This window comes from Lepisosteus oculatus, chromosome 9 (assembly GCF_040954835.1).
Source record: "Lepisosteus oculatus isolate fLepOcu1 chromosome 9, fLepOcu1.hap2, whole genome shotgun sequence".
In the NCBI taxonomy this organism is placed as follows: domain Eukaryota; kingdom Metazoa; phylum Chordata; class Actinopteri; order Semionotiformes; family Lepisosteidae; genus Lepisosteus; species Lepisosteus oculatus.
Genome location: NC_090704.1, coordinates 4,232,208 through 4,247,309, shown reverse-complemented (window position 1 = coordinate 4,247,309; position 15,102 = coordinate 4,232,208). Strand labels below are relative to the sequence as shown.

At 42.8% G+C, this 15,102-nt stretch overlaps 1 protein-coding gene across 3 annotated transcripts in view; it reads right to left on the bottom strand.

The window, feature by feature from the left end:
* The window catches only part of slc44a5b (solute carrier family 44 member 5b), a 100,340-nt gene that overhangs the window by 12,120 nt on the left and 73,118 nt on the right, over positions 1–15,102 (bottom strand). For all 3 annotated transcript variants that reach the window (XM_069194000.1, XM_069193999.1, XM_069193998.1), the window contains exons 4-11: positions 11,917–12,001; positions 9,455–9,539; positions 8,471–8,599; positions 5,754–5,814; positions 4,745–4,868; positions 1,565–1,648; positions 1,081–1,193; positions 281–412 (exon numbers count right to left, since the gene is read on the bottom strand). In XM_069194000.1, the coding sequence (XP_069050101.1) occupies positions 281–412; positions 1,081–1,193; positions 1,565–1,648; positions 4,745–4,868; positions 5,754–5,814; positions 8,471–8,599; positions 9,455–9,539; positions 11,917–12,001 (813 nt within the window). The remainder of the gene's footprint in view (positions 1–280; positions 413–1,080; positions 1,194–1,564; positions 1,649–4,744; positions 4,869–5,753; positions 5,815–8,470; positions 8,600–9,454; positions 9,540–11,916; positions 12,002–15,102) is intronic.

Here is a 15,102-nt window from a genome sequence, read left to right as displayed (position 1 = left end):
ACTAAAAACCCAAGACGTTTATCATTAGACAGTAATGAGACGGTACTAGTCTGATTAAGAACTAAGGGATCTCTCTCTCCTGTACACACTATTCAAATAATATTCAAAGACGAAATGCAGGTCAGCAGATACTGCCCTATTCCTAACAATATTGAAAACAGGTGACATTTTTGCTTGTGGTTAAATGTTTTTATGTGCAATTCTGCCCATTTTCTTTATTTTAGTAATGAACACAGGCCTTTAGGCTCCACGCACGGATGTATGTCTCCGGCACACTCACTGAAAATGAGCCAGGACTGGGTGAGTTTCAGGTAGACGGTGAAGTCTGTCTGGAAGCCGATGTCAGAGATGGTAACGTCGGCGCCAGGCTTCCCTCTCAGGGTGTTGTACTCCCAGAAGCAGTGCCAGATTCCTGCATGCAATTACATCCCATTCACACCGACCCATGAAGAGACAAGCAGCATTCATGTACAGTAAAGTCATGGCGTAATGATCACGACGTCTACAGAGAAACAGCTACAGTTGCACATGAGAACATTAGATGTAAGGACTATATGGGTTTTAAACCAGGGGTTTTCCTGACTATATATACACTGGATTACTGGTTATTGGCATGATAGCTTGTCCCTTTATTTGCATATACAACACATCTACTGTACTTGACAGTAACGGACTAAGGTGCCAGGAACTCTAAAGAAAAGGCACTGATCCTGTTCTCATCCCTCCTTACTAAACTAACACCAGGTCCAGCAAGGCTGAGGAGGGAGACACCACTGAGCAACTTGTTTCCACATTCAGTTTTCCCCCCAGGCATTAGTTGTGCAATGCTTTGAGATGCCTTGACAAAAGGTGGTTTACAAGCTACAGATTTCTTTTTCAGAAAAGGCAGTACTTGTCAAAAAGATGAGAATCTTATTTTGAAGGGGGGCCTATTTCATCTGCACGCCTTTGCCACACATCAGTTTAACAGGAACTACAGAGAACTGCAATAGGCAAATGATTAGCTCCATGACCCCCCGATCTAGAGTTGTTAAAACATGCGGCGGCTGTGGCACAGAGCTGTGTCAGAGTCAAACTGACCGTATCCGATAACTCCAATGACTCCGAAGATGATGAGCCAGAGAAGCACCCCCGCAGTGAAGCGCAGGAGCAGGATGAAGACCAGGCTCACCACCATGGCGATGAACAGGCCTCTGAGGAGACACCGCACACATGCACACAGGTTTCCTGAGTCATCTGGCCTGATCCATGTTTTAACACCAGTGACCGTTATCATCTTGCACAATTCTGTGTTTTTTCCCCAGTTACAGCACAATCAGTGACACTTTGGACTTTTTGATACAAAAACTGCCTTAGCAGTCAGAACCTGAATGTAGTTCTCCATAGCACTGGAAGCCAGTGTAGTGAGACTAACACAGAAGTAATGTAGGCATTTTTATTCGTTCTACATAGGACCTTATCGATTGAACAAGCTGAAAAACTGAACAGATCATGTTATTACAACCTAGCTCACACAACTCATGTTCACTGTTAAGGTTATTCATCTGTGTGTGGCATAACTTACATTAAAATCCAAAACCATGAGCTGGCGTAGTCTTCGAAAATCTTCATCCCAACTTCTCTGGCATCAAGAAGACTGTTTATCGCTCTGCAGATGATAGATACTGGAATTCAGGATGTCAGATTTCAAAGGCAATTTCAGAAGAAAAATGCTGCACATTATGCTGAGCTAAGCAGTTCATTAGAAGGCTGTTAAAATTTTTGGCTTAGGATGAAGCGCAATGAGTTCAGCCCCAATAAACTGCTTTTATTGTACACATTTAATGTATTAGTAGTATAGTGACAACAAGGAGCAGCGGCAATTTTGTCTCATAATGCTTTCTCACGGGAGGTTTTTCTTATCCTTTCTAGATTTTCTTCACTGTAAATATAACAGGATTTGTCTCAGGAAGAGGGTGGGCTCATACATTTCCAAAAAAGCCCAGAAAGCTTCTATCTGACAGCTGTTCAAGAGCTCAGCCTCCCAGAATTGTTGCATGAAGAGATGCAACAGGAACACACACCAGAGGCATCGAGAGCAATCAAACAGTGTGCCTGCTCGGTAGACCCAGAGAAAATAGTGACAGTGTGTGTGGCAGCTGCAGTGGTTCTAGAAACATCTTCTGAAAACACTAAGGCATTGCTAATTCACCCCACACGCCTGTTATTGTGTTCACTTTTCAGCCATATTGCTCTTCCTACACATTCGACATAAAAGGTTGAATCCAATCAATGAGCTTCCACTAAAATGTGATGATTTTCAATGGGAATAAAGAACTTTAAACCGCCTTCTGCTCTCTCTGTTCCCTGCTCTCCGAGAAAAGGGGTTATTGATCTGCCACACTCACCACCCCAGCTCTGGATTAAACAATGCAAAAGAGGAACGAGAATCTGAACAGTGCCCTCAAAAACGAAGGAGCTGAAAATGAACCTCTTGTTGGCTGAGTTATTTTAAGGGGAGTGATAGTAATGGACCCAAAACACAATGCACAGAGCCAGAGAAGTAAAACTGAAGCCCCAAATCCTTCAGCAGACATTGATAACAATATTTCAGTACTGTGTTCAGAATTTGGGATATATTCTTCTCCAGCACCGCAGGTCACTCAGGTTAGTCAAGTGTTAACAAAGACAAGAGATGTCTGACTGAGGCCTTTCTGTGCTGTGACCTACTCGTATCACTATTCATGAAAACAGACAGCAACATTCCTTCACAACACCAGCAGAAGGCTCGCACTGTAATAAAAGCTAACTCAGGAACATTTTTTTTTTCTTTTAAAAAGCTAATCTTATGTTTGTATACTATCCATAAAGAAATCTAGCATATCCGTGTACTGTGTCAATCTGGAGGTGATCTGGGCAGTGAAAGATGCTGATGGCAATTCACTGAGAATCAGGCAGGACTGGCACTGTCACACCAGACTAAAAAGCAGGAGGGTTAGTTAGCAGACAGCTCAGCGCTGGATTATGGTTAAAGGTTAAAAATGACTTGAGACCTTTCACCTCTCTGGCGAACAGCTGTAACGTGACTAGAAAAGAAAAGCACCCCACTTATGTTTCATCAGGTCAATGATAAAAAATAGGTTTACATTGTGCATTACAGGGGGGTCTCAAGAAAGATGGGTGTAAAAGCCTTTGGCGTGGAAGTTATGGGAAAATCAGAAATGTTTATAAACATGGACGTCTCATTCCCAGTTTCTTCTCAAGGCTTAATGCTTCAGAAATGAGTAAATGTCAAACACACACTTCAAAAAACATTAGTGATGGCAACATAATATTTACAGTACTTGTAAAGTATCAATTTATTAGAGTTATGAGGCTTTTAAAATATCTATTAGGTCTTCTGGTAATTTTGTTTTCCAGGGAACTCCAGACTCCACATGGTATTACCCATATGTTCTTCTCTTTATATAGTAGGTTATACAGAAACAACTTTATTCAGACCTTAAATTAGCTAAGAAAAGCAGGGCAATACACCTGTTGGAAAGTATTGAGTGTCAGATATTGTAGATAGGAAAAAAAAGCTTTAGAGAGTTGTCTCAAAATAACACACCTGTGCTTTTTTTGTTTTTTAACAATATTTTCCATTATAGTCCATAATAGCTCTCGCGTGTGTCTGCACTGAAGAGGTGAGGTCAGACAAAAAAAAAATGTGGTCTTCACAGTAACACAGGGGAGCTTCATTTAAAGTTGTGAAAACTGGGACAGAGGCAGCCGCAAGCATGCATGTCTGGTTTGTACAGATTTTAAACAGAATGCACGCAGCAGGGTGCGGTAGGCCTGCAGGAATAGCCTGGAAGAATATTTTGAGGAAATGGAAAAATGTGGCAACATTGCCGAGCTCAAGGGCTGCATTAAAAACTGTCTCACGCTCTAACAATCACAGTTTATTTTGCTTCTGGTTAATATCTGTCCTGCTGATAGAATAATAGAAGCGATTTTATAGAACCTTGTATACTTTATGACAAACATCAGAGGCCATTGTGAAGCAGATACAATGAAAAATCACTATCAATTGGAAGTAAGGAAGCTATATCAGTGCAAAGCATTGAAGGTGATAGAGGTATTGTAGTTGGACTGATCTGAATTTAGGGCATTTCTATAGGACAGACTTGTCTTCAAATAATTTTCTGTTTCACATACAGTATTTCATTGATTTATAATGACCTAAATAAAAAAAAATGTTGCATTTGAGCCCCCCCAGGCAAAAAGCACTGAACTAGTTTATTTTTCACCCCTACGTAGGATTAGCAAGAGATGCTTTTACTATACTATATAATAGTCTCCAGCAGGTCTCCATCGTGTCCCCAGCCCGTCTCCATCATGTCTCCACTGTGTCCCCAGCCTGTCTCCATCGTGTCTCCACTGTGTCCCCAGCCCATCTCCATCGTGTCCCCAGCCCGTCTCCATCGTGTCCCCAGCCCGTCTCCATCGTGTCCCCAGCCCGTCTCCACTGTGTCCCCAGCCCGTCTCCACCGTGTCCCCAGCCCGTCTCCATCGTGTCCCCAGCCCGTCTCCATCGTGTCCCCAGCCCGTCTCCATCGTGTCTCCAGCAGGTCCCCAGCGCGTCTCCAGCAGGTCCCCAGCAGGTCTCCAGCAGGTCCCCAGCAGGTCCCCAGCAGGTCTCTGGCCTGTATCTAGCCTGTATCTAGCCTATATCCAGCACCCTGACCTCAGTGTGGAAGTGCCTAAAAAGAGCTGGACTTACCTGGCGGCCTCTCGGAGGTCAGTCACGTTTCTCATTTGGCCTCGTCCGTCTTTGAACATAGTTTTGTTGGCAACAGTCAGCACCCCATTTCTGGTAGTGAAGTCAGGAAAGCACCGCTGAAGAACTGCAACAACCACCATAGGACATATTCAGGAGATACAGACAATACGCTACCAAAAAGTGACATTTTTGCATTACATGAAAGAAAAGCTTAGGAACAAGTTCAGCTATAACTATGTGGATCAAAGACTGAATGTTGGTTTTTTTGGGTTTTCTGGAAAGTTATTGTCCAAAAATTGTCCCAAACTCAGACTGGTTTGTGAGTGATCAGCATTTGGAATAATGTATTTCTCCCAAAAGTCACTGCAAAAAAAAAAATGTTCTACTTATGTAAGGCTTTTTCACAAAAGCGTGTTACAAACATCTGCTTATTCATTGAGCAAGAAAACATCATTGCAGAACAGCAGTTAACATGAGAGAAACCACTTTGATTTGTTTCATTTTTTAATATTTTTAGTGCAGCAGACAAAATCATTCATCAGTTGCTAAAAGCAAGCACACGCCTAACCTCACTGCTCCCCAGTTTTCATTTCTTCGCCTACTCATGGTGGAATAAAAAAAAATCTCCACTCATTTTCAACGTGGGATTTAATTTCTTCTAAGGAAAACGCACCATTACACCTACAATCTGACACTGGCGAAAAATTCTTACAAAAAATTATATGTCTCTGCCAAAAGAACTGCTCTTAAAGTACTGTGGGTTGGGTTGTATTGCTGAATCTGGTGCATTTGGGAATTGAGATGAGGAGAATTTGACATTTAAATAATGAGATTGAACAGCTATCGTAGACATATTTGTGCATCTATTATGAAACCTTTCCCCTAGAGATAAACTATATTTTTCTCCATTAGGGAACAAAAGGTATACTGTGTCCCCATCTTTAATTTATTTTTTTTTCCTGATAAGATTGTAATTTATTAACACAAACGTGTTATAGTTCATACTTACATGGTCTGCTAGGAACCAACATTGAGGGACAATCTTCATCTCGTAATACTTGTCCAACAGGCTGAAATTAAACGTGACAATTAAATAGAGTCTCTCATCTGAAAAAATATTTTAGAAATGATTTAATAGGAACAAGTAGAAAAGCAGAAGAAAAGAAAAAAACATTTCGACTGGTGAAACTTTTTCAAGGGTGAGCTTCAACTGCTGTATTGATCGTCTTGAATAGATTTAATTCCTGTACTGTGGCAGACATCTTCCCACCAGTGTGGTAAGCAGAACCATACTGTTGGGGATGTTAAAGACTCTCTGGGACCTGCTTTCCTCAAAGCAGAACATCGGAAGAAAACATTTCTACAGCTGAAAACTTTAAGCTGAATGTCTTGCCTGAAGTGTGAAATATGTCCCACAACGTCTTAACACACTTTCATTAATTTTTAAGGAAAATACAGGCAGATCTGCCTTTCTTTCAAACCTACAGGTTTTTGATGAAATACTACTGTAGCATCCTGCTGATACATTACAAGGACCTTGCTTTTGAATAAGCTATTCATAACACACTCAGAGCTCATACTTTCAGTTTTTTTTCTGTATAAGAAAATTATGTTGCATTAAAAATTCATTTAGTAAACCCAGAAAAGACATGAAGTACATTCTTTCAGCATTGTGGTATCTCTGTATCAAGCTCAATTATCCTGCCTTGTAACTGAACAAATATAACAGTTTAATTCAATTAGTACCTCCAATACCCCTTAGCAACACTACACATCTATATGCACATGGACAGCTGGAAACTCTGTGAAACACTCGTCATCTTGGTGCACATTGGTGGTGGTGGAGGGGAGTCCCCATTGCCTGTAAAGCGCTTTGAGTGGAGTGTCCAGAAAAGCGCTATATAAATGTAAGCAATTATTATTATTATTATTATTTTCTCAGTTTTATACACCTTAAAAGCTGCCCCTCCTTCCATTCTCTCTTAGTAATAACATCATAAAATATGAATGCCGCTTACTCTGCAGCTAAGCGCAAAACAAAAAAGCAATGAACGTCTGCAATATGACTAGCGCTCTTTCTTTACTACGTCAGGGGGAGAAAGCAGCCGGGGCTCTTGAAGCGTTGTTGCTTTGCCGGGCTACATATGGTGTGTTGTACTGACAGGGTGGACTCTCCCTTACTGTCGCCACCAGAGGCTGAAATGAACGCTGTCCCCACCGGCCTCCTCTGACGCGCTGCAGGGGAAGCCCCCCGCGCGGAAGGGGCGCCTCGAGCGCGGGCGGCGCGTGCCGGAGCGGAGCGGTGCGGTGCGCGCGTGGTGTGGCACGACACCCTCGCGCTTTCTCATCCACTTCCTCCTGGACGCGTGGGAGAGCTGGCGCAGGGTCCGCCGTCCAACCGCCCCCCCCCCCCCACGCACGAGTGTCGTCTGCCGTGGTTTATATCGGGCCCAGTACATCCTCGTAGGATGTGCCAGCTCCCAGTCACTCTCCACTCCTGGGGAGGGCATGAGTCAGCCCAAGAACCACGGAGAGCTTTCTTCTGGCCAATTTATTTCGGTTTTTTTAATATATATTTTTTTTAGCCTAGTTATAAAACCATTTCACCGGACTAAATCAGCAGGCCTCATACAAAACAACAGCGCTGCTGATGAGAAACCCCTCTCCTCACAAGCATCAAGGGATGGCTTATTCATTTTTCTACAAAGCTTCGATTTCAGTAAATTGAGGGGTAGTGGAATGTCTCTTAAACCTCCGTTTTCACAGCCCCCGTTCAAAGCAAAAATCACATTATAATCGAGGTTCCCCTTTCTCAACTTCTTTCACGGCTCACATAAAACAAATACCCCAGCTGTTAGTGACTAAAAATGCTTTAAAAAAAACAGTTGAAGCTTTTTAAATGATGAACTTCGCTATAAGCAATTACAATTACTTTATGAGGGGATACTTAAGTTTGGGTAAAAACCATGAAAGCTTTCTGAAGTGCACAAAATTGAAAATGTCTTCAATGCAGAATGCTCTGAAGAAACAAACCTCAAACCTCAGTCACTTAAGCAAAAAGATCCTGCTTCTTGTCTGATGACTGACAGCTTGCATTAAGTGCTGTGAGCAATCTTGTGTCTGCCAGCAGTTACAGAAATGGGAATATCACTGTAAAGCGGGCTCTCTCTCCCCTTTGGAAAATGCTTTGATAAAACCAGTAGGTTTTTTCTGGAGATGACTCCCAGGTGATTGTGTCTTCTGCGAGTACATTTTTTAAAAATCCCAATGACAGAATTTAAACACTTAAAAAGAGATATGCCCAGAAGGAACCACAATTCCCGTGTGGAAATATTCAATTCATGATCAGAATTTAAAACACTCTGTTATGGAGGAATCCATAACGATTTCTTGCTCTGTCCACTTCCTGTTTGCATCAGAAACGCACATTACCAGCTCTCCAGCTGGTCACTTCACTGCTGACCTGAAACTTTTTTAAAATCTTTTATCAAACACATTTCCTGCCTACTCGTTCACCACGACTGACGGAAGCGTCACTGGGCTGGACCGACCTCCCAAAACATCCAGTCTGGATCTTGGGATCTTTCAGGCGCGACAAGGGTCAGGTTTTTAAAAAACAAAACAAATGGTGATGCTTCCAGCAAAGCACCAGGAAGTGTCAGTGAGGGCAGGCTTTGCTTTCTGCTGCAGTGCAAGGCATGCGAGGAGGAAGGTGTCTGTCTGTACCTTCCTGGGATTGTCGAATCCTGGCTTGCAGAACTGCCGGTAGTACTCCCAGTAGCTCTTATTGTATCTGTAGGCATACTGCATGTCTAGGTAGGTGGCAAACCTGTCAGGGCACTTGGTAACACACAGCTAAGGAAAAAAAAGAAGATTTTAGTTTTAATACAGGCATAATTATTATTTAATATAATCTAAAAAAAGGTTCATTCATCTCTTTCCATCCACATGTTGCAACAGTGCCTTACATAACCATTTGTTTTTATAATTATTACAGTTGGCAGGAGGCAGTTAAATTGTACCATTGAAAAGAGAGAAAGACCATGGTACGCTTGTCTTTCAACAATATCTAGGTAGCTCAGGACCTTTCACTATAAGGTCACAATCTATTCGAGCACTGAAGCTGGAGCACTGTCAGCACTGTTGGGTAATTGTCGCCAGTCAGCAGTTCAAGCCGTATGGTTTTATGTTCATTAGCTTTCATGAAAGTATAGTACTGCAGAAAGGTCTGTAGCTCAATATTGATCACAGCACATGCAATTAAAAATCATAGCATAAAAGAAAATCTATAGCATACTGAGCAAGGCATCTACATAGAGAACAAAGCAACCCCTGCTCCTATATTGTTATACAGCACAGTGCATCTACAGACTTGAGTAAAGGGTCTGCATAGCAAGAAGAAAACAAGGCATTTGATAAAACCCATTACAAGCCTCAATTTACTTGTACCTAGTGATCTCTCTTCATATGACATGAAAAAAACATCCTGAAAAGCAACCTCTAAACCTGGGAATAGCACACTAAAATTCCTAAAAGACTAATAAATGTACCTCACGTTCCAGCTTTTAGAAATACTTACTAAAAAGCAGATTGATGACTTAAACATGCAGTGATGTACTACATTGTCTCCTTGCTGATGTTTTAAGAGCTCGGGAGTTTCAAATGTGTGAGCAGGATGTTAATTGGCTAAAAGCAGGAGACCTCTCTTACCTGTGTGGTCGGGCACTGTAAATTGATTAGGACAGCAGGACTGGCACATTTCAAAATGTTGAAGTAGAACAATATGGCTTTTTTTCTGTTCCGGAAGAAAAAAGAAAAACTATTGAGCGGATTCTGGTCCACTTAGATCCTCCACAAAATACATAATCTTGCCCTCGGGCATGATTCCACCCATCTCCACTTTAGTTGAAAACTTGTTTGCTTATTATAGGGAGTGTTTTGTAATCTTTAATATTCTTCCAAGATGCATCAAATTGGAAATGAAATTTTTGGTTTCGCAACAGTTGGTTACATAATCTAGCATACTAGTCGATGGTCTTAACATACCAATCAGATTAAATAATTTTTATACGGTCTCTAGGGAAACGTCAGCTCCATTCTTATTTTAAATTCAGTATGTTTAGAGGCAATATGTAAAACAACTGTTTCTGTCATATCTGACCAACAGGTGTCAGTAAAGAACAGAGTTCTTAAAAATGCTTACAAATCCGTACCACAATCTACTTGCCTTGTAGATGGGGGAAAATGGTATATGTCTTTTCACACAAAGTTATAATTAAGAGGTCAGCGCACTTTTAGGCTGATGTATTCATTTTCAGCCGTATACCTGAAACGCACAGTAAAGTTTTATTGCCGTGGGCATGAGCCCTGTAACTTAAGAATGGATGAATGAAAAAATGCGGCTCCTTCTAGCGTCCCTAAATACTTTACAATCAATTAGAAAAACTCAGAACTTCTAGGGACCGTATGGTGATCACTGGTCAAAGTAGGAACCTTACAGCAAACACCCCAGTGTCGGATTATCAAAGCCAAAGCAGTGTGGGTTGCCAGCTGTGAGTTGCAGGGGGATACGGCTATCAGCTCATACTGCAGCATTCTGAACAGCACCTCTGCATTTGTACTCTCAAATCATGGGCTCTCACGTTTCCCTCTTCCCTTCCTTCCCAACTCCAGTGTAAGCGCCTGAAGGACTACCCTGAGATGCGTGAGTTAGCCAAGATTGAAGTTCTCAGTTTGCTGGGCAGGGTAGTGGTGGGTGGGTTTTGGCTCCTGACACTCGGACTGGAGAGGCTCCCTGGTGCTTCGTGAAGGACAGGAGGAGGAGATCAAGCAGGAAGGGTAACTGGAGTCCACTGACGCTCTCGGCTTGAGCTTTCTGACACGCGCCGCCCCAGCACAGCCTCCGACAGGCCAAATTAAATAAATAAACTCCTCCCTGGCCCCTGATCCATGCAAGAGCCTGTTCTGTAATTAATTGGTTCAATATTTTCTCCAGCACTTCTTTTTGATCTAAAGGAATGTCGGCCCAGCCCTGTCTCATTAATGTGGGACAAAGGTATTCATCAAAATAATGAGACTGGTTTCAAGGTAATTACCCAGGAAATATATGTTTGAGGGGGGAGCTGAGGGGGGAGACGTATTTAAAACGTGCCTAGTCATTTCTAAATAAAATCTCCAGAATATTTCCAGAGGAAATGCGAAGCCCACATGTTTCTTCCACAGGGTTTCTACATGGCCCATGAGCTTGGAGTACTGGGGGGCAACACACTGCTGCCTTGCTGCACTGTGGGCCTGGGCTCAGTTCTGGGCCTGGGAAAACTGTCCCTGGTGTGAGTGTGTCTGCCCTGTGATGGACTGGTGTCCTGTCCAAGGTGTACCCTGCCTTGCACCCACTGCATTCTGGGATAGGCTCTGGCATCCCAGTGACCCTTAATTGAAAGAAGCAGTGACAGAATGCATGGGCATGTTAGTATGTTGTTACACTGTTGTGCTTACTTTGCAATAGCTTTTAGCTTTTTATCTGGGGGCAGTGTAGGGTAGTGGGTAATTCTCTGGAGGCATGACTGGTGGGTTGTGAGTTCATGTCCCTACTGCAGACACTGCTGTTGCACCTTGAGTGAGGTACTTTATCCCATTTGCTCCAGTGCACCCTGCCATATGAATGGGGACCATGTGCTCTGTGTTTGCTTAACACTACGGACACCAAGATAAGCGCTGGCCCAATGGGACTTTAGGACATGTTCTTTTATATAAATGCATATAACTAAATAAAAAGACGTGTAGATGGTAACGGCAGTGGTGTGTCTGTGAGTGAAAAGGATATCAGATAAATGAAATGGTTCCCATTTCTTTAATTGGGTTTACCTCATACATTACTAACTGGATAACAAAAGCGTTGTTCCTTTTAGAAGATCACATTGTGCAAAGGAAAGCAGAAAGAAAGACAGAGATTGGTCTGAAAACGTTCAGCGATGGATCAGGGAATATTAAGAGTAGAACCCATGACATTTTGCTGAGCACATACTGTAACTTCATCATTTACTGTATAAACTACAGTCTTACTGACAAGTAGAAGCTTCTGGAGAGGCGAGACACCTGCTAAGGAACATGCTGAAAGGCTGACTTACCACTGGCAAAATTAAAGCTGTTCCAAAACAGACTGGAGTACGTACGTGTTTGGAGTGCCTTGTTGGCCACAGAACTGCCCATAGCTGTCAGTGGGGTACACCACTTTCCTTGGGTCTCCGTGAATCCAGGCTACAACAAAGAAGGAGGTTTATTATTGATTATTATTCATGTAGCTCCAATCTATTTGCCATCTGCATCAAACAGGATCAAGGATGGTGCTTCTTCGTGAAGGCAGCAGCACTTTTACTTCCGTCTTATTTTAACCTTTGACCTCTCATACAAGTCACTGGACAACGCACAGGCAGGACTGTCGGCGCCGGGGATGACATCACCGCTAGCGTGAGTTCAGACTGATCAGGGCCGAGGTGGGGGAGGGGGGGGGCGAACGAAACTGGAAACCGTCATGGATCACAGCATTAATAAGCTGGGAGAGCTCCGAGAGAGCTGTCTCCACTCAGGGTTAGAAAAGATGAGGGGCATAAAGAGCATTATTCTTACTACTCTGATTTTCGCAGGATATCTCTCTCGCGGATATCTCTAATTATATCACATTAGCCCAGTACTCCAGATCCAGATGCATGATTCCTATCGGTTTCTGTGATCCAGTATGACTCTGGGAAATTCTTTGGACGCATTTCAATGCTTCTGTGATACTCCGACACTTCATAAACTATGAACAGTTCTAGGAACAATAAAACATATTTTAAGTAATTAGCTCTAATGAAGCTGTGCAATAAAATTCACGTTCAAAAACATTTTCAAGGAAGAGGATCACTCTTCTCTCATAAAAATTAAACATCTGAAATCTGGGTTCAAATCGGTTCACTACCTTTTTTTACACTGCAGAAGGCACATTTTCCCCTGTAATATCAGAACAAAAGGGTTTCAAAATCAAGAATAAATGAACTGTTTGGTTTATTTACTGACATTTAAGCCATAACCCTTCTCTTTAATTTCAGAAAATGTGGTACAATAGGTGCAGCAGCAGACAATTTTATTTGACAAATTTCCTTGAAAAGGATTTAGAAACATCTGGACAGCTCTTTCCCATTCTATGATGCATTATAAGAGAGTTTTCTCTCCACAAAGAACTCACTTTCCTGTCACCATGAGACGTGAAGACTATAACCCAATTACGAAGTGTGTAATGATGAAGGAGCAAACTTTGTTTTAGGCACCAAAATGGGAGGGGGTGATGAATGTCATCTCACTGGAACTGTGGTGTCTTTCTCTCTGTATATCATCAGCCTTCTTTTTGCAATAACTTAAAAAGCTTGCTGGACAGGCTCATCTGTCTATGAGTAAGCTGTATAGACAGCATACAAATCTCAGAGGGTTGTCTGAGTAAGAAAGGCTATGATATCACTGTTGACTTCATTTGTTTTGTCTGGGGGAGGAGGTAGGGGCTCTTTTAATGGACTGAGGTCATTCCAAACTGTCAAAAACTATGCAGACTTGCTTCATCTTTGTTTCGCCATTAAGTGCCCTTAGTGCACAGCAATTACAGTGAAATAACCCCCTTGTTGTTTCAGAGCAGAAAATATTACATCGGGAGAATATGCCCACAAAGGTAAACCTTGATTTCAGAAAAGTCTAGGAATGCATCAAAGTTAGGGGAAGCTCAGGAGCAAAACTTATTCGTAGTGAGAAAAATAAATAGCACAGTATATTTATATACTGTATGGGTACTGCCTACTAGTGATGGCTTCAGCTGTTGTCTCAGAAATGCTGTCAGTTTCATTCTCAGCACTGTGTGAGGAATAAAGTGTCATTTCTGGCAACATCCCACAATTCAGAGCAGTCTGATTAACCCGTGTGCATGAATTGACCTGGACCACTCTGTCTGAAGCTTGGGCCTGCGTTGAGTGGCCAGATCTCGTGCCTGCTGGTCCTAAACGACAGACAGGCTCGGAGCACAAAGACGCCACAACACCAACTCCTCCAAGATGGTGAGCTGAGCGCGAGGGCAGCCTGGCAGGAAAAACAAAACAGCGCAAGACCTGCAGCAGCAGGATGTGCGTTTCCCAGTTCAACACGAAATTAGGGGCACAAATCGAGTCCAGAACTGCCTATTAAACACAACTTTAGTTTCCAAACTTTTAATGAGATTTTTCCCCGAGAACATATTTTAATGTTAAAAATGTCTAACCAAACAGTTTTATTTATGGAATATAATCCAGTTCTTCATAAGCTGAAGTGCCTTCAAAGAGAGCACTGGGGGCAGAGTATGCCGCCCACCGCCAGATAGATAAATCTCTCAGCGTGCTCCGTTGCACATCAGCCAAAGGCATCTTTAACAGGAAGTACACCAGTGTAACGGGTTTGTTGTGAAGGAGAGTGTCCCTGGCAGGGAAGGAAAGGATCCACTATAGGTTTCCCTGTAGGGGTGGGAAGAACATATAATTGGAATTAGTGAATGTACTATATAAGTGACTATGGGGGTGGATGTTAATTTTAATAGTTGTAGTTATTGCCCCTGTGGCATAGTAGAAATTGGACCCGCTGTCAAATTAGTGGTATGTGTGGGACAGGTGTTAAAAGAGCTCTTCTGGTTGACTGCTGTAATAAGAAGAACCTGTGGATGGATCTGTTTCACATGAGTTTTACTTTCCTGTATAGCGCTTTCCCGCTGGTCCGGGTTACTCGCGCGGCCACATCACAATCCCAACACAACGCAGAGAAAAGACGGTGATTGTGGCGGTTTCGCACCCGCTACACTGCAGCCCAAGCCATCGTTTGCATCTCACACACAATCACCAGTGGCGGAGTAAGAGTGGACCGACAGCCCAGCCGCCAGCGGGGAATATGGTCTGAGCAGCGCGTGCTGTGTTGTGTTCTCCCCTTGTTAAGTAACATCTAGAGACCGGGGCTCTCGCAAAGCCAAATGGCAGATTGCAGCCTGCAGAACCTCTCGGCAGTGCTTCAGATCCCCATGCTACAGAATAATAATAATAATAATAATAATAATAATAATAATAATAATAATAATTGCTTACACTTATATAGCACTTTTCTGGACATTCCACTCAAAGCGCTTTACAGGTAATGGGGACTCCCCTGCACCACCAACAATGTGCAGCCCCCACCTGGATGATGCGACGGCAGCCATAGTGCGCCAGAACGCTCCCCACACATCAGCTCTCAGTGGGGAGGAGAGCAGAGTAATGTAGCCAATTCATAGAGGGGGATTATTAGGAGGTGAGGGCCAATGGGAAATTTGGGGATTTTTA